This window comes from Lolium perenne, chromosome 1, assembly GCF_019359855.2.
Source record: "Lolium perenne isolate Kyuss_39 chromosome 1, Kyuss_2.0, whole genome shotgun sequence".
Taxonomy (NCBI): Eukaryota; Viridiplantae; Streptophyta; class Magnoliopsida; order Poales; family Poaceae; genus Lolium; species Lolium perenne.
The window spans coordinates 132,152,527-132,170,664 of NC_067244.2; the positions used below are offsets into that span (position 1 = coordinate 132,152,527).

The window sequence follows — 18,138 nt, forward strand, 5'->3', positions numbered from 1 at the left end:
CTGTCTTCCTTTTTAGGGTTTGTGTTCTTCTGGTGGTTTGCGGCTTTCACGTTGTGCAGTTTCTTCCGGCAGGCCTTGGTGGCGAGGGGAGGAGGCGGTTCGACATGTCGACGCCAAATTCGGTCAGATGGTCGAGAGTTCTGCTTGTGGGAGAAAGACCCTTCTTCCTCCTTGTCGGTATGATTTGCTGCTGTTGTTCTTGTTCTTCCTCGGCGCTGATTCCGGAGGGAGTTCCTGGTTTGCCCGGGCGGATGGCCCGGTCACGGTGGTGGACCGGTCGGTTGACTCGAGTTCCCTTCCTTCCGGAAGGGACACTTTTCGCGGTACTCAAAGCCAAAGATGGCGATGGCTGCTGCAGACGTGTTGGATTGGTGTCCATGCCTTCTCGGCGATGGTGTCAAGGAAGGAGGAAGCAGCGTGGTGGCAATTGTACCGTGGTTGAAGTGTTGAAATATTGGGTCCACTTTTAATGGTCCACATTAGATTTCATGTTTCCCTATAAATCTCAAAGCCCACATTGTGGCAGCCCATGTGAGTTTGAGCCCAAGTGGGTGGCAGCTCACTAGGGAGTGGCAAGAGGTGGGAAGTTTAGTCCCGCATGGAATGTTGGGAGAAGTTAGACCACCTTATAAGGTGGGTTGTTCCACCACTAGTAAGTGAGTGAGAAGAGGAGTGGTTCACGCGCGCTCCTCGTCCTCGCTCGCTCGACTCGACAAGTCACGTCACGACGCGCGCCGCGCTCGTGGTGAGTGGATTGAGCCTCGAGCCCAGAATTTCCTTAATTTTTGCAGCTTAGGAAAACGAACGCGAACAGAGTCCTAGACGGACGTGTCGCAGTTAGTCGGTTTGGGTTGCTCCCGGACCGTGGGTTATCTGTAACCGACTCGAAACGTGTGTGCGACGTGGGCGTGGCCCACGTTGCCTAGGGTTTCCTTAGCCTATATAATCTCTTGTCCGGCTCCCGTAGAAACACATCTAATACACGAGTTAGGGTTTTGCCATCTCTCTCTGCTTGCGACAACGTAGCCTACTCCATCCCGTGCGCCGAACGGGAGAGCAGGTCTCCATAACCGCTCGCCCTTGCGATCCTGTACGGGAGAGGCCGAATTAGGTTTTTAGGAAGCGCTCTGCACGACTGCTCAACCTCTTCATCACGGGTCGCCTTCTGTCCAAGTCGGGCGGTGCTGCCTACCGTCGTCTTCAACGCCGTCTTCTTCGACCCGTCGTTCCCGTCGTCAACAATGTTATCATCAACAACGTTACTGATGCGACATCATCTACTACACCCCCACCGCCACCTCCACTGGATCGGTACGTGCGACATATCTTGATCTATTTAGCGATGGATGTTTTACCGTTTGCGCTGCTACTATTCATGTTGATTAATGCATCTAGTATGTTTGAGTTTCACATGTTAGTAGTTGTTGTCGTCATGTTTAATATTCCGGAATTAATCATGGAAAATGTGCCTAATTATCCAACATGAAGATGATGACCTGGTTGCGCTTGGTTGTAGTTCTTTTTGCTGCATGGGTCTTCTCTCAAGGTTATGAGATGATGACACAGGGCTCCGGGGATCTTCATGGGTTATGGTGGTCTTAGGGTGTTCTAGGTGTTCTTGTTTCTTTGTGTTTATGTTTCTCTATGCTTATAAGGATCAATAACTTTATATCTTTCCGTGATATGAATGCAGAGAAATTCTAAAAAAAGTACCTGACATTATATTGGGGGCAATTTGAGGCTTAATCCAGATTGTCTAATTCATGTGGTGAAAGAAGAAATTGAGCTGGCTGTTCTGAAGTTTTTTGAGTCTGGGAGCATGCCAGTGGGGGTGAATGATACATCTATTGTCCTTATTCCAAAGGTGGATAATCCGAGTGAGTTAAAGGATTTTCGCCCTATTAGTTTATGCAATGTTATATACAAAATAATCTCAAAATGCTTGGTCAATAGACTCAGACCGTTACTGGGGGATGTTATTTCGGAGAATCAGAGCGCCTTTGTGCCGGGGCGTCTTATCACAGATAATGCACTTCTCGCTTTTGAGTGCTTGCATTTCTTGGAGCATGGAGCAAAAGCAAATAACCCTTATTGTGCGTATAAGTTGGATCTTTCCAAAGCATATGACAGAGTAGACTGGACCTTTTTGGAGGAAGTAATGCATAAAATGGGCTTCTCTCATTGGTGGATACACTGGATAATGGTGTGTGTGACCACGGTGAGGTACTCCGTCAAATTTAATGGAGCCTTATTGGAAGCGTTTTCCCCCACGCGTGGCCTACGTCAGGGTGATCCCTTGTCCCCCTTCCTATTTCTGTTTGTTGCTGATGGTCTTTCTGCTCTTTTACATTCAGAAGTGAATGCGGGAGGTTTATCACCTGTTAAAATTTGTAGACGAGCTCCTGGAGTGTCCCATCTGCTCTTCGCCGACGACACTTTGTTGTTTTTTAAGGCAGCAGGAGCGCAGGCTGATCGTGTCAAGCATATTATTGACACTTATGCATCAAGTACTGGGCAGTTAATCAACCCGGCCAAATGCTCCATTTACTTTAGCAAGCTTTGTCCTGAGGTTGTTCAAGAGGAGGTTCGATCAACTCTGGATATCCAGCGTGAGCTGTTCGAAGATAAATATTTGGGTCTGCCAACCTCGGATGGTAGGATGAGCCGGGGACGCTTTCAAAATTTACAAGCCAAACTGAGTAAGCGAATTCTGCTTTGGGGAGATTTATCTCAGGGCGGCAAGGAGGTTATGATTAAGGCTGTGGCCCAAGCATTACCGACATATTTAATGGGTGTCTTCAAGCTTCCCATGTCCGTTTGCGATGATTTAACCAAGTTAATTCGAGATTTCTGGTGGGGCGCTGATCGAGGAAGGAGGAAAGCACACTGGATGAGCTGGGAGAAAATGGTGAGACCCAAACATGAAGGTGGCATTGGCTTCCGTGATATGCGTATGTTTAACCAGGCCCTTCTCGCACGTCAGGCCTGGAGACTAATCGAGCGGCCGAACAGTTTATGCGCGCGAGTTCTCAAGGCTAAATACTACCCGCAAGGCAATATTGTTGATACGGTTTTCACGGGCAACCCTTCATCTACTTGGACAGCTATAGCTTACGGTTTGGAATTACTCAAAAAGGGATTGATCTGGAGGATTGGCAATGGTGCTACAGTGAGAATGTGGAGAGATAATTGGATTCCACGCGAATATAGACTTAAACCTATTGGCAGTCGGGGCAAGTCGAGACTGAATCGTGTACGTAGTCTGCTTGATGAGCAGGGTGCCTGGAAGGAAGATCTGGTTCGGAAGACCTTTCCTCCTATTGATGCAGCGGTCATACTTAGGATTAAAACATCTTTGAAGGGGGAAGCAGATTTTTTAGCGTGGCAACCTGAAAAGAATGGTGTGTTCACTGTTCGAAGCGCATATAAATTGGCTATATCTTTGAGGCAACAGGAACAAGGTGGGGAGGCGGCAAGCACTGCCCCTGTTGGAGACAAGCCCATATGGAAGTTCATTTGGAAGAGTCATGTTCCAGAGAAAGTGCGGATTTTTGCATGGAGAGCGGTACATGGAGCCTTAGCTACAGAAGAGAATAAGAGACGAAGAGGGATGCATGTTACTGGTACATGTCTTGTTTGTGGTCTTGAACCAGAAGATACATCTCACATGTTGTTTAGATGCCCACATGCAGTTGCACTCTGGCATGCCATGCATGAGTTGTGGAATACTCCAAGACCTGACCAGATGATGGGTTCTCGAAATCGCTGGTTAGAAGAACTCCTACTACCAATGGCGAAGGATATGTTTGATAAAACCCTGATGATTATATGGAGGATCTGGTTTGCACGCAACGAAGTTACGCATGATAAACCTTTGCCATCGATTGAGGGATCGAGGAGATTCCTGTGTAGCTATGTCACATCTTTATCCAATGCAAGGGTGCTCCCAACAGAAATGATACTGAAGGGGAAGCAACAGATTCATCAATCGGCCAGCCGGGAAGAGCATTTTGTGCCAAAATCAACACCCTGGACTCGACCACCTGCAGGATCAGTCAAACTTAACGTGGACGGATCTTTCTTTCCACAAGATGGGAATGCAGCGGCTGGAATGATCGTTAGATACCACGATGGATCAATCCTTGTGTCGGCCTGTAGGGGCTTGCAATGGTGTGGCTCCGCGCTGGAGGCAGAGCTACGAGCGCTCATGGAAGGAGTGAAGTTGGCTATAGAACTTTGCCAGGATCCAATCCAAATTGAGACAGATAGTTCTGAGATAGTGAGAATGATGGAGAGCACAAAACGGGATTTTTCTGAACTGGGGAATCTCACTGCTGCAGCCAAATCACTAGTAAATTCAGATAGAATTGTTGGTCTTACTTATGTACCGCGCTCTCAGAATTGTGCCAGCCATGAATTGGCGAGATTTGGTAGTTTAAATAGCCATACGGCTGTATGGTTAGGGTGTGGGCCAGATGCCATTCTGGATACCCTTTTAAGGGATTGTAATGACACTACTATTTAATTAATACAATCCCTTTACCCCCGCAAAAAAAAAAATCCCACCCAAACCTTGAAGCAATCAAAAACTTAACCCCAAGTTCCACCCAAACCTTCGAGCAATTTAAAAAAGTTAACACACAGCGAACCCCAAGATAATTCTAGAATTGGGAATTGGAAAATCCATGGGATAAATTAGAATGTGGCCTTGGTCATAACGTTGTCGAGCAGGACGACTCGTGTGGTTTTCCAAATCTTTCGCTTGCATCGATTTGCAATCTTTACCGGTTCCTTCGTCCGAGGCTTTTGGAAGAACGCCTACATACTAAAAATGTATAAGTAAATGGTGATTTTAATGCTACTTCGTAGTTTTATCCAAGGTTTTTTGTTGTTTGTTTTTCAGTTTTTTCAATCTAGTCTGCAGTATGTTCAGTTTTATCAATCACCAATACAATCCAGTTCTTTGCCCCAAAATAAAATAAAACTACTACTCCCCTGGACATGTAGTTCTCGTGCATGGCTAACAAAAAAACTAGCGTTGCTGGTCATCCAGCCGACACGTTTGGCATGATGGACAGAACGGGCCAGAGAGTTAGGCCATCTCCAACGGGCCAATCCATCCCGTGCCCGCACGTTTGGATGTGTTGAACCGGACAAAAACGTGACCCAGCGCGCGTAGCGTGTGGACGCATTCCAAAAACGAATGACCGCGGCGTCCGGGATGACCCAAAGTTGGCTCAAATCTGGATCTCGTTTGCGTGGTCGTGGACACCGAGGGCTAGCCTCTCGCGTTCTTCCTTTATCCTCCCCTGCCCCACCTATCTACCTCCCAAAACAGACCCACTCCACTTCCAAAACAAACTTAGAGGATGGCTGACGAAGCTTCCGTCGCCGCCACCATCGCGGAGACGAGTCCGAGCTCGCGGTCGTTGTCGCTCCTTTCGTGGAGGAGGCCCCGGACATTCCGGTGGTTGCGCAGCCCGAGCTCACCGCAGAGTAAAGGGAGATCGAGAGCAAGAAGCAGGCCGACCGGCACAGGGCGCTCAAATAACGGAAGAGGGAGGCCGCTGCCTTGGAGGAGCGGCAGAGGGTGGCCGAGCAGCTCCAACTCCTCCAAACGGAGGCGAAGATGAAGGCCACGCAAGAGCATGCCATGCTCTTTTACAGCCACACCGCGCTCGCGCAGCTGGCCGCGACGGTCGTCGGCTCAGCCTCGGCAGGAAGCTCCGGCTCGTCTGTGACCCGGCCTCCCCGGTCAACAATCCCGTCGACTACCCCGTTTGGGTACCCGTTCGACACGCACGAAATGATGGCGCCAGCGGGTCGGTTCTTGTACCCGCCACGGGATGGGTCACCGGAGGTTGGCGACTCCATGACGGGGACGTCACCTTCGTCCATTGACCTCAACCATGCGCCAGCGGCGCACACCAAGGCCCCTAGGAAGCTGCCCACAGGAGCGATGGCCGGTGCCCGCACCCTATTTGACGATTTGTCGGGTGAGTGCGTGCCGCCATCTATGCAGGCAACGGCCACGATGCAGCCCCCTATGTCTTACGCGCCGACGATGCCGACCACCATGCAACCTCCGTCGACCAAGCAGGCTCCCCGCCACCTCCCATTAACATAGAGGAGGACAACATTGACCATGTCGGCACCATGAACATCAATGAGGAGTCATTGTTTGTTGACGAGCTCACACAAGCTGCAGTTGCACAAGGTCGAAGTCACCGGGTTAGCAAATGAACAAGCAACTACACGGAGCTGGAGGACAAAAAATGCTCTTCGAGGGGTGGTTGGCCATTGGGCAAGATCCACTAACAGGTGCCGAGCAGAAGGAGAGCGCATTCTGGCGCCGGATCCATGACTACTTCCATGAGCATCGTCGTTACAGTGATGACCGATTTGACAGCGACCGCAACGAGTGCTCCCTCCAAATTAGGTGGGGAACTATTAAAACGGAATGCAAGAAGTTCCAGACGGTGTATGATCATGTGAAGCGGGTTCCCATTAGCGGCATCGGCGTGAAAGACTTGGTATAGTTCTCAACCTCAACTTGTTCTTTCGTTGTTTTCACATACATTTGTCATTGTTGTCTCGCTTTGCTTTTGATGTGGCAAGCTTTGGATTACTTCAAAACGCTGAATGAAGGAAGGACCTTTGCCTTCTCTCATTGTTGGAAGGAACTCCGGGGCACCCCCAAGTTCAACTAAGGGTAAGAGTCGTACATGGCGAGCTTGATTGGCAGTAAGACTGCCAAATATGCCACGATTGACCTTGATGGTGGCCAGCCTTGTGGTAGCTCCTCTTCTCGTGCAAGCCGTCCACGAGGCTACAAGGAAACCAAGGCCGACATGAAGCGTGATGCTTCGGCCATGCATTTGATCGGCACCTTGAAGGAATTGTATGCTGAAAAAGAGGTGTCCACGGATAAGAGGGATGAGAAAAGGCGCAGGGAGAAGGAACAGAACATGAAGAACTACTAAGATGTCCAAAAGAGGAAGCTTGAGATTGAAGAGGCCAATGCCAAGATAAGGGCTAGGGAAGTGAAGGTCAAAGAGAAAAAATTGGAGCTTATTGCAGCGGCAAGGGCCAAAGATGTGGAGCTGGAGGAGAGAGAAGTTGAGGTGAAACGCCAAGCCGAGGGCCACATGATCGTGACCGCCAACTTGACCGCCATGAACGAGGTGAAGAGAGCTTGGTTCGAGAGAGGCAGAAGAAGATCCTAGACCGCAGAAATTGAGTTGACAATCTCAATTTATAATTTTTATATTTGTTCCTTGTTCAAACTATGACATATTTCGTTTCCTTGTCATGCTACATTTTATTTGATACTACTCTATATTTTTTATTTATAAATATGTGTGATCAAATAGCCTATTTCCAAAAAAAATAGACTATATATTAACCGAGTTGGCTAAATGGGTGGCCGCTGTATTGGTTGCACGGGGACCCAAAATATCGGACGGAGGCCCAGCCACTGTCCCGCGTGTCCGCACGCAAACGAACGGTTGGAGATTGGCCTTTAGCTCGTCACTATCCTGATCTTGATCCACCCTGTGCAAGCTTGTACAGTACGCACAACAGACTGCCATGGCTACGGCGGAGCAGCCGCAGATCGAGCACAGCCACCTCGTCATCAGAGGCCTCAACCTCCACGTAGCCCAAGCAGGCACAGGTAGTCAGCCTGCCCCTCCATTCCTTCCTTCCTCGAACAAGAACCCACACGCACGGACATCGGCCGTGACCGACTGACGGTTGCTTTCAGGTGAGCTCGGGACGGTGCTGTTCCTGCACGGCTTCCCGGAGATATGGTACTCCTGGCGTCACCAGATGCTGGCCGTGGCCGCCGCCGGGTACCGCGCCGTCGCGCCGGACTGGCGAGGGTACGGGCTATCCGACCAGCCACCGGAGCCGGAGGCGGCGTCCTACGAAGACCTGCAGGATGATCTCCTCGCCATCATGGATGCGCTCTCCGTCCCCAAGGTATTAGCATATCCAGCCCTCGATTCTCCCCGACAATCTTGGGGAAATAATTAGTTTCTCTATTTCGGTATTTCCAGAAGTCCAGTCTAACCGTGAAGCTAGTGTACTTTTCTTTTGGAACAGGTCAAATATCTCTGTAACTCAACTCTGTGTATGTACGTTGTTTGGAAGTGTTTTATCACACTTTTAAATTTTAATATGCACATCACTTTAGCCGTGAAATGTTCGCTTATTTTTTAACTGCAGTATCAAGTTGATCTTGTTAAAACATGCTTGCACTTGACAGAATACAGGCATCACGAGGAATCAAATTAACCCTTTTGGTCGACGTCGATCATTATCTAGACATAAACACCTTACATAAGAGAAAATTAAAAGGCTAAAAAGAAGTGTTCCAACGCCATGCTTCAGAATTGGCACCAGCAAATCCGATCTCTTCTGACAACTTCCATTTTGTTTCACGTCAGGCTTTCCTTGTGGCAAAGGATTTTGGAGCCAAGCCTGCTTATGACTTTGCTCTTCATCACCCCGACCGCACATTTGGCGTTATGTGTTTGGGTGTCCCTTTTGTTCATGGTGGCACCTCTTTCGCCACCTTGCCACAAGGCTTCTACGTTCTTCGTTGGCAGGTTTTTACCTAACCTGAAAACTCCACGGTTAAGATAAGCAAGGAATTCTTCCATGATCGATGTAATGCAGAAAGTTTTTTGCATTGTAGGAACCAGGAAGAGCGGAGGCGGATTTTAGCCGGTATGGCGTCAAGCGAGTCGTGCGCACCATCTACATTCTCTTCTCTAGAAGCGAGATCCCGGTAGCAAACGAGGATCAAGAAATCATGGATCTCGCGGACCTGTCGACTCCTCTTCCAGAGTGGTTCACCGAGGAGGATCTTGGTGTCTACGCGTCCCTGTACGAGAAATCCGGTTTCAGGTACCCAATGGAGATGCCATATAGGTAAACATAACTTGGTTGATCAGGGCATGTGACAATGTCAACTTGATAATTACTGTTGTTAGGCCTGTTTATCAATATTTGTAACAGAAAAGAGATGTACGATGTACCATTTGACAGGTCTCTCCATAAGAGGCAACGAATCGAGGATCCCAAGTTCCAAGTCCCGGTGTTTGTCGCCATGGGGGAGAAAGATTATGTCTTGAAGTTTCCTGGGATCGAGGCCGTCTTGAAAGATGGCGTCATGGCAAAGTTCGCGCCAGACCTGAAGGTCACATACATCCCTGACGGAAGCCATTTCGTGCAGGAGCAGTTCCCCGACATGGTCAATGAGCTCCTCCTTAGCTTCCTGAAGGACCATCCTGTGGCTTGACAGATGATCTGTGCTTCACTTGAAGTTGATCTCAGAAGCATCATATACAGTCCGTGATGTTATGAAATTATTATATGAGCTTTCACCGAAGGATATGTGATGGCTGCTAATGCTTTTCCAGTGAAGGATACGTGTGAATATGTGATGTCTCGTAATGCTTCGAGTATGCTAGTCAACTATGTGCTATATGTATCTTCATTATACTGGACGTTGTTATGCGATCATTCAAAACGTCAGATTGTTTTAGAGCCCTCTCAAATTACTGCGGAGGTTGAAGATTTTCAATGTTGAAAACCTTGCCAAAGCTGAGGATCTCAACTGATATTATCGGAAATTATTAAGAAAATAGTTGGAGAAATTATTTAGAAAAAATATGTAAAATGAAAAAAAAAATCAGGCCCACAACATTGTTCATAGTTAATGTTGGTATACTACTGATGAAGCCGAAACTAATGGTGAAGCTGAAGATTTGTAAGGATAAATTATTTTCGAGAAAAAATATAAAGTTAACCATCCTCTAAAAACTACTGTCATATTATTGCCAAGGTTGAAACTTTTAATTGACGAATTACCGTCGAAAAACTTGAGAAAACTGAGGATCTCAACCAACAAATTACTCTCAGAAGTACTAACAAATCGCTGAATAAATTATTAGAGAAAAATCTGTCAAAGAAATGTAAGAAAAACGCGGGCTGAGGACATTGTTGATATGTGGACTGTCAAAGCTGAAAAGATTTATACCGATAAATTATTTTCGACAAAAAGTATATACTTAACCACCCTCGGAAAACTACTGTCAAATTTTGCCGAGGATGAATATTTTCACTGATGAATTACTGTCAAAAAACTTGCCAAAACTGAGAATCTCAACAAATAATTACTGTCAAAATTATTAGCATATCGCTGAATAAATTATTAGAAAATTTTTGTCAAAGAAATGTAAAACAAACATGGACCCAAGATATTGTTCATGCGTCAAAAACTTGCCAAAACTAATGATCTCAACTAATAAATTACTATAAAAGTTTATTAGCAAATCGCTGAAAAACTTATTAGAAAAATTCTGTAAAAATATGTAGAAAAAGGGGAGCTTAGGATAATGTTCATGTGCGTGCATTGTTCACCCGTGCATAGAGGCGAACAAAAGCTTGTAGCTTATACATATAACAAGGAAGATCTCCGGCATGGAGAGCTTGGGATAGGCGGTGGCTTAGGGGCAGGGGAGGCCGGCGGAGGCCGGCGAAGGCAGAGGCTAGTTAGGGGAGCTGATGGAGAAGCTCTTTTTCATGGTGGTGGAGCTGTCCTCCCTCCTTGGGAAGAAGAGGATGGTGCCAACTTTCTCCTCCGTCTGCCAACCGCCTCGGGAGGGAGAGGAGGCGTGAGGAAGAGGAGGGCACCATCCCCTAGGAGGATGCGGGTTGTGACTACTGGGAGGAGGAAAGCAGTTAGTTCATATTTTTCTTCGCCTTGCAAATCGGAGTGGTGTAGTTGTGGAGCTCTCCAGATATTGGACCATACCGCCTTGACCGTTCCACTATGGGAAAATAGACGCTATTGACCAGGTTTGGAGCTTGCATATACAAAGAAAAAAAAGTACTGTTGAATAAGTGTTCTATCATGTTAGTAACCACTATGGGCGCGTTTGGTTGCCTGGGTCGAATTCCTGCATGACTGCGCCAGCGAGATGGGAGGCATTGCGCATCGAGAACGGGTCATGGGCCACTTTTGGCAGGTCGTTTGGTAGCCTGTGCGGCCTTTTACGCGCCGGAGAAGGAACCCAGGACCCATCGTTTGGTTGCATGTTTCCAGCCCATCTTGCACGCAGGAAAACATGAATCTGTTGTTTGGTTGCTCGAATCACAAGTCCATATCCTTACCACAATTCAAATAGGGTGAGATTACCATGTCATGGCATCTTACATACGATCAGAGAACACTCAGAAGAACAAGATCCTCACGATCACCACGGTGAGGAAGGCGATGATGTAATCTTTCACCCAGCTGGGACGTACCTCCGGCGGTGCTCCTTGTAGAGCATGTACTTCCTCCGGCGTTAGCTGTGCTAATGGCACTGCCTCATCGATGGCATGATCTTCGTGCAGCTCCTCTTCCAGGAAGCTGAGGTACTCTTGTTGTGCCTCCTCCAATGTTGCATATCCTCGGTAGGTGTTGTTGGAGTAGCCATTGACCTGATCTTGACAGACTCTCCATGAGCTGTAGATTCCTCGAACCCGCCCGCGAAACACCACATACCACTAGCATGGCAAAAGAAGAAGTTAGTGATCACAACAATGAAGCAATTCAGAAATGAGCAATAGAACAAGACAAGTGTTGACAGCAAAACTGAAAGTAACAGGGGCATGCATATCATTCCAAAAGTCAATCAGAAGTTTATCCTACACTACCGTGGTGTCGTCCTACCACCACAACAAAAGTGGGTGTCTCATCCTAACACCGCAAAGTTCACCATCACCTGATGGGTTAGTATATACCACCTCATCATACTTACAAAAGGGGGGCATCAAATGTTTTTCATCCTAGTTACTGCCAGAATATACATCATCATCATCATCACCATCTCCATGCATGCATCCCTGAACCACCCCCTCAAGGGCACCACTACACCTTGTCGTGGTACTTGCCAAGGTAGTTCCTCAGCCAGAGGACGCGGTGTGGCTCGAGCATGCCGACAAAGCTGGATCCCTGGGCCTTGTGGTCGACGAGGTGGCTGAGGGCGACCATTAGATCATCCTCGGTGAAGCCAAGCATGTCCATGAACGCATTGTACATGTCAGGGTGCATGTCAGTGGGCTTGTTCGCCCTGATGGCCTGTGCGACCTCCTTCACATCAACAATCATGTTGGTGAAGGCGAAGGCCACTAGCTCGTCGTCCGCGAAGGCACCTCTCTTCCTCTTGCCGGTGGTCGGCTTCTCAGGTGTGTCGCCGGGCTTGTCAGCATCGAGGTTGACCGTGTCGGACTCCTGGGTGTCAAGATCCTCAGGTGCAGGAGATGGTGCAGCCGAGCCCAGGGGCTCACTGGATCCCATGGCGTACTTGCCGGTGGCGAGGCCGAAGGAGAAGATGGTATGCATCTCGTTGTAGTTGGCGATGGGCACATTTAGGAACTCCGCATCCTTTGGGTGATCCTACGATACGAAGGGACAATCATGTTAGTTCTGCTCGTGGCTGATGAAGAAAGTTAGTGAGGACGACCGAGTTAATTAGGTGCTCACCGCGACGTGCCCGCAGTAGTGCTCACCCTCAAGTACAATGCATTTGGTTCCCTCGCACCACTGAGCACCGCTTAGATCGCGGATCCTGATAATGGTGAGCCACCTCTGCCTCCACTACCTTAGGTGGTTGTACACCTGAGTGGAGCAGACGGTCACACCACAGTGGTCAGCTAGGCCCTTTGCCACAGTATTGAGATGGACTTCCTTGAAGCCTTTGTCAGTTCTCACTCCGCTCTAGATCAAGCCGCATATCTTCTCCAACATGAAGCTGGACATGAATGGAAGCCATTTCATGGTGGCATTCCTTTCCTGCCCGGTCTTCAAGGCCCTCTCCACTTCCCTGCGGTTCTTGTTCTTCTTAGAGGTGGCCAGCCTAGCCGCCACCTCTGCTGCTACGTGAGCCACCAGGTCAGACACAGGCAGAGGGGTGACCTTGGACTCACACGTGGGCTGCGAATCCGGAACTTGCGAAGGGATCTGAGAGTCCCCAACACAGACAAGCGCCTAGCTAAAGTCATCGCAGAAAGAGTCATACAGACATCGTAGTACAACCTAAATCAGACAACTGTGAATAGCACAAACCATACCAACAATCATCCTAAATCAGACAAGCAGTTCATTGCAACGGTGAATAGCACAAACCCTTGCAAGATCATGGCAGGTGAGCACATTTTGGACTAACCCCTGCTACAAGAACAAACCCTAGGCAAGATCATGGCAGTAGCATATGGAAATGTCGAATCCTAGCTAGATCATGATATCTCACTACAATCCGAACTAACCCCTGCTACAAGACCAAACCCTAGGAAAGATCTGACTACTCCTAACCTAGATCTAAACATCACCGCGGTACAGGGATAAGGGATGGCTTACAGTCATGGCCGGAGGTGAAGATGCGTTGGACCAAGAAGTAACCCAGATGTACTTGCCGCCGCCGCTGCAACCGTTGCCGACCGAAGATGCGTGCGCCTCTTACCTGGTTGCCGACGGGAGGAGGAGCTCAAAATTTGGAGGGACAGTGGAGGAGGGGGTAGAAATAGGCCATGGCGAGCGGCGGGAGGTGACGGAATCGTTCCCGCCCCCTTTTCGCTTTTCGCCGATGCGCGCCGCAGTTCCCACCATCTCCATTCTCGTCTCCGCCCATGCGCCGAAGATTCCACTTTGCATCAGCGGACGTGGAGATTTGCATGCACCGTTGGAAACTGCCGAACCGGTCGTTCCTCGAGGGCCTGTCCCGACACTGCTTTGAGAAGTGGTTCCTGCAACAACGCGGCTCAGTCCAGACAACCAAACGGACCGAAAATTGCTGACCAGATGAACCAAGGGGGATGCAGCCTACCAAACGCGCCCTATGCATTGTCTTTAGGCAGTTCCGTAGTCATAGCTCCTCGCACCCTCTTGTGTGGCACTTCTAGCCTCACGACTTGTACTGCCACTATTTGTATCCCTCCAAGTGAATGCAAACATATAATTGAATCTCAAACTAGCTAATGCAACCGGCACATCCCATAGCGAGCCGATTTTCATGGGATTAGTATGTACTACCTCTATCCATAAATAGATGCTAAAAATTTATATAAATTTAAATGTATCTAGACACGATTTAGTATATAGATACATCCGAATTTAAATAAATCTTTGACATCTATTTATGAACGGAGGGAGTATTAGAAAAAGACAACAAACGCACATCTATGGTACCCGAACATCCATCTACATTAAAAATTAGAGAAGGTGAACAGTGCCCAAAACTCTATGTTTCTACTTTCTAGCAAAATCCGAATTGAATTTCCGATCCTTGTAACCTTATATAGTTATATGTATAATGATAATAATACAGTAACAGACGAAAATAGCATTTTCTAACTTTTTGAGGGGTGTACCGAAGAAGGCTCTTCACAAAGAAAATCTAGCGTTGCTGGGTAGGGGACACGCGTGGCACCACGGAGCAAATGGGCAGAGCTGTTCGCTCGTCACTACTCAGTACCCGCTTTGGAAGCTACTGTAGTACTATAGAGTGGGTACGCAGTACACACAAATCTGGTTGCAGGAGGTTTGGCTCTGTGTGTTCCGCATCAAGTGAAGAAGTAGCGGGAGAGAGGCGCAGAGGAGCCATGGCTACGGTGGAGCAGCCGCAGATCGAGCACAGCCACCTCGCCATCAGAGGCCTCAACCTCCACGTAGCCCAAGCAGGCACAGGTACTCAGCCTACCCCTCCGTTCCTTCCTCCACCAAGCAGTCCTCTGCCACCAAGAACTCACACGGACATCGGCGGTGAGTGGTGACCGTTGCTTCTTGCTTCCAGGTGAGCTCGGGACGGTGCTGTTCCTGCACGGCTTTCCGGAGATATGGTACTCGTGGCGTCACCAGATGCTGGCCGTGGCCGCCGCCGGGTACCGCGCCGTCGCGCCGGACTGGCGAGGGTACGGCCTATCCGACCAGCCGCCGGAGCCGGAGGCGGCGTCCTACCAAGACCTGCAGGAGGATCTCCTCGCCATCATGGATGCGCTCTCCGTCCCCAAGGTATTAGCATATCCAGCCCTTGATTCTCCCCGACAATCTTGGGGAAATAATTAGTTTCTCCTGACCCAGGGGTCGGTTCTTAGTTGGGGATAAAAAAATCTTGGTTGGTGTTGGTCTCCTGAAATCAATCAATCTGTGGATTCCTTTGATCCCCTCAGCTCCAATTCCAACAAATGACTGAACTGGACACTGGAGTAACCAATCTGCGTAAATTGCTGGACGCAGGCCCAGGACTGCCCCTCTCTTCTTTTCTGAATTAAAAAAAAAAAACATAACTGCATATTTGAAGTATTTTGAGATGAATTGATTCAAAGTGTTAACCCTTTGATAGTCTACAACAGCAATACGAAAATTCTTCCCACCATCATAGGATGTTTTGCAAGCTTTTGCGAGAAAAAGCTCAAGAGGATTATGCAATGTACTCTGATCCTTCACTTGTTGACAGGCCACCAAATTGCTATATTTCCAGAATTCTGGTCTAACTATGAAGCTGCTGTATTTTTGTCATAAAAGTGTTCCAAGAAATAAGATCTTCCATGCTTCAGAAATTGCACCGGGAAATCAAATTTTCTCTTCTGACAACTTCCCTTTTCGCTGAACTTCAGGTTTTTCTTGTGGCGAAGGATTTTGGAGCCATGCCAGCTTATGACTTCGCTCTTCGTAACCCCAACCGCACATGTGGCGTTGTGTGCTTGGGAATCCCTTTTCTTCATGGTGCTTCCTCCTTCACCACCTTGCCAGAAGGCTTCTACATTCGGCGTTGGCGGGTTTTTCCCTAACCTGAAAATCCCATGGTAAAGATGAGCAGAGAATTTTTTTTCCATGATGAGATACAGAAAGCTTGTGTGTTGTAGGAACCAGGAAGAGCAGAGGCGGATTTCGGCAGGTACGACGTCAAGCAAGTTGTGCGCACCATCTATGTTCTCTTCTCTAGAAGCGAGATCCCAATAGCGAACGAGGATCAAGAGATCATGGATCTTGCGGACCTGTCGACTCCCCTTCCAGAGTGGTTCACCGAGGAGGATCTTGCCGTCTACGCATCCCTGTACGAGAAATCCGGTTTCCGGTACCCAATGGAGATGCCATACAGGTAAACATAACTTGGTTAATCAGGTCATGTGATAGTGGCAACTTGATAGTTACTGTTGTTAGGCCCATTTATCAATATCTTGACAGAAAGAGATGTATGATGTACCATTTGATAGGGCACTCCATAAGAGCCAGCCAATTGAAGATCCCAAGTTCCAAGTCCCAGTGTTTGTTGTCATGGGGGAGAAAGATTACGTCTTCAAGTTTCCGGGGATCGAGGCTGTCTTGAAAGATGGCGTCATGGCGAAGTTTGCGCCAGACCTGAAGGTCACATACATCCCTGAAGGAAGCCATTTCGTTCAGGAGCAGTTCCCCGACATGGTCAATGAGCTCCTCCTCGGCTTCCTGAAGGACCATCCTGTGGCTTGACAGATGCTCTATGCTTCACTTGAACTTGATCTCAGACTCAGAAGCATCATATACAGTCTGTGATGTTATGAAATTATTATATATGATTTCAGTGAAGTATATGTGATGCTGCTAATGCTTTTTCAGTGAAGGATATGTAATGTCTGGTATTTCTTCGAGTATGATAGTCAACTATGTATGAACTATATTGTACCAATATACTGGATTTACTTTCTTTAATGTTGCATCTGCTTTCAACTATTTCATAGCCTCCCGTCCCGAGCAAACGTCGAGAGCAGGGTGTTGAGCCAAAAAGTAAAATCCATAGAGTTGGGGACTAAAGAGACTCTTTTTTTACAGCCAACCATGAAGAGAAGAGAGTCTCAGAGTAGATTCAGTGTTATGCGATCATTCAGAACGTCAGATTGTTTTAGAGCCTCCTACACCTCCTTGGCGTTCTTGTGCACGCAAGGCACGGCTGCAGTATATTGATGCTTAATGTTGCAAGGGCATTGCAGCATAGCAAAACGGTATAATCTTTTCAGTGTTAGAATAGTTAACAGTATTTTTTTCAGTTAATGTTCATTATATTGCTTATTTACGACAAGCCATACATGTAATGAAAATAGTACAAGAAGCTTTACATGAGAGTAACAATGTTCATTGCTGCTACTAGATGACCCGTTGTGTCCCGGCGCAAATACAAAAACAAGATATTATTTAAACCATAAGTTTTATACGTTGTATATGATTGAAACTTATTGGCTTTAAACCACAGAGGCACACGGTATGTCCTCTGTTAGTTGTATCTAATTTTTGTGAATGCTGAATAAAGGTCAAGTATTGTAACCACTGACGCAAATGCCGAAAGCAAGATTGAATTTATTTGCAAATACAAGTTCATTTTTTTTGTAACCATACTTGTATTTTTTTTAGCAAATATGGTTTACTCATGTATGAACACATGATCTTTTACAAGTTTGTTTAGTTGGCTAGGAATCTAGTAGGTTAGTCACATTCCCTCATTTTCAGAACAGAGTAAGTAGCTTAAAAACATTTGATGCATTCCATCATATACACCGGTGCAACCGTGCAAGTAACAGATGGAAGAAGTGAAAACAAAAGGAGAAGATTACCTGGACAACCAACAGAGACCAAACATAAGTAGTCCTTGAGAGCAGGTTTGAACCCAGGTGCATATACTCCTGATTTTTTAAATGCATTTCAAACCTATTTCAAAATATCAAAAAGATCCGGCAAAAAATGCGTCGAGTACATATTAATATTCTATGTCCTCGTAAAGTCGTTTCACGAAAAACTGATATCTTTGGTGTCATATATAATAAGAAAAAATTTAGTGATAAGAAAAGGCTCTTAGTGAGACTTTATTTTATCTTTTTTACACAAGACACAAAATAAATTGATTATCCACGAAACTTGGCGTGCGTACATAGAATGTCGATATGTGCGAGCCAAATTTTTGTTCGGAATTATTTGACACATAAAATATTTTTTCCGGTAGCAACAGCATGTGCACATGGGCTCAAATGTGCATTTCCCTTGAGAGCACGGCTATTAAACTTACTAGCAAAGAAGGGCACGGCGGCACGCCGCGCCGGATCATGGTAATTATCTAG

The 18,138-nt window shown here is 47.3% G+C and overlaps 2 protein-coding genes across 2 annotated transcripts; both read left to right on the forward strand.

The window, feature by feature from the left end:
* Positions 1-7,523: 7,523 nt before the first annotated feature.
* On the forward strand, positions 7,524-9,432 carry LOC127302584 (epoxide hydrolase 2-like). The gene is made up of 5 exons (XM_051333076.1): positions 7,524-7,675; positions 7,766-7,983; positions 8,451-8,612; positions 8,702-8,937; positions 9,055-9,432. The coding sequence occupies exons 1-5, from the start codon at positions 7,591-7,593 to the stop codon at positions 9,305-9,307; spliced, it is 954 nt and encodes a 317-aa protein (XP_051189036.1). The 5' UTR covers positions 7,524-7,590; the 3' UTR covers positions 9,308-9,432.
* Positions 9,433-14,561: 5,129 nt separating this feature from the next.
* Positions 14,562-16,762, forward strand: LOC127302574 (epoxide hydrolase 1). Its single transcript, XM_051333063.2, has 5 exons — positions 14,562-14,740; positions 14,847-15,064; positions 15,670-15,831; positions 15,919-16,154; positions 16,270-16,762. Exons 1-5 carry the CDS (start codon positions 14,656-14,658, stop codon positions 16,520-16,522), a joined length of 954 nt encoding a protein of 317 aa, XP_051189023.1. The 5' UTR covers positions 14,562-14,655; the 3' UTR covers positions 16,523-16,762.
* Positions 16,763-18,138: the final 1,376 nt, after the last annotated feature.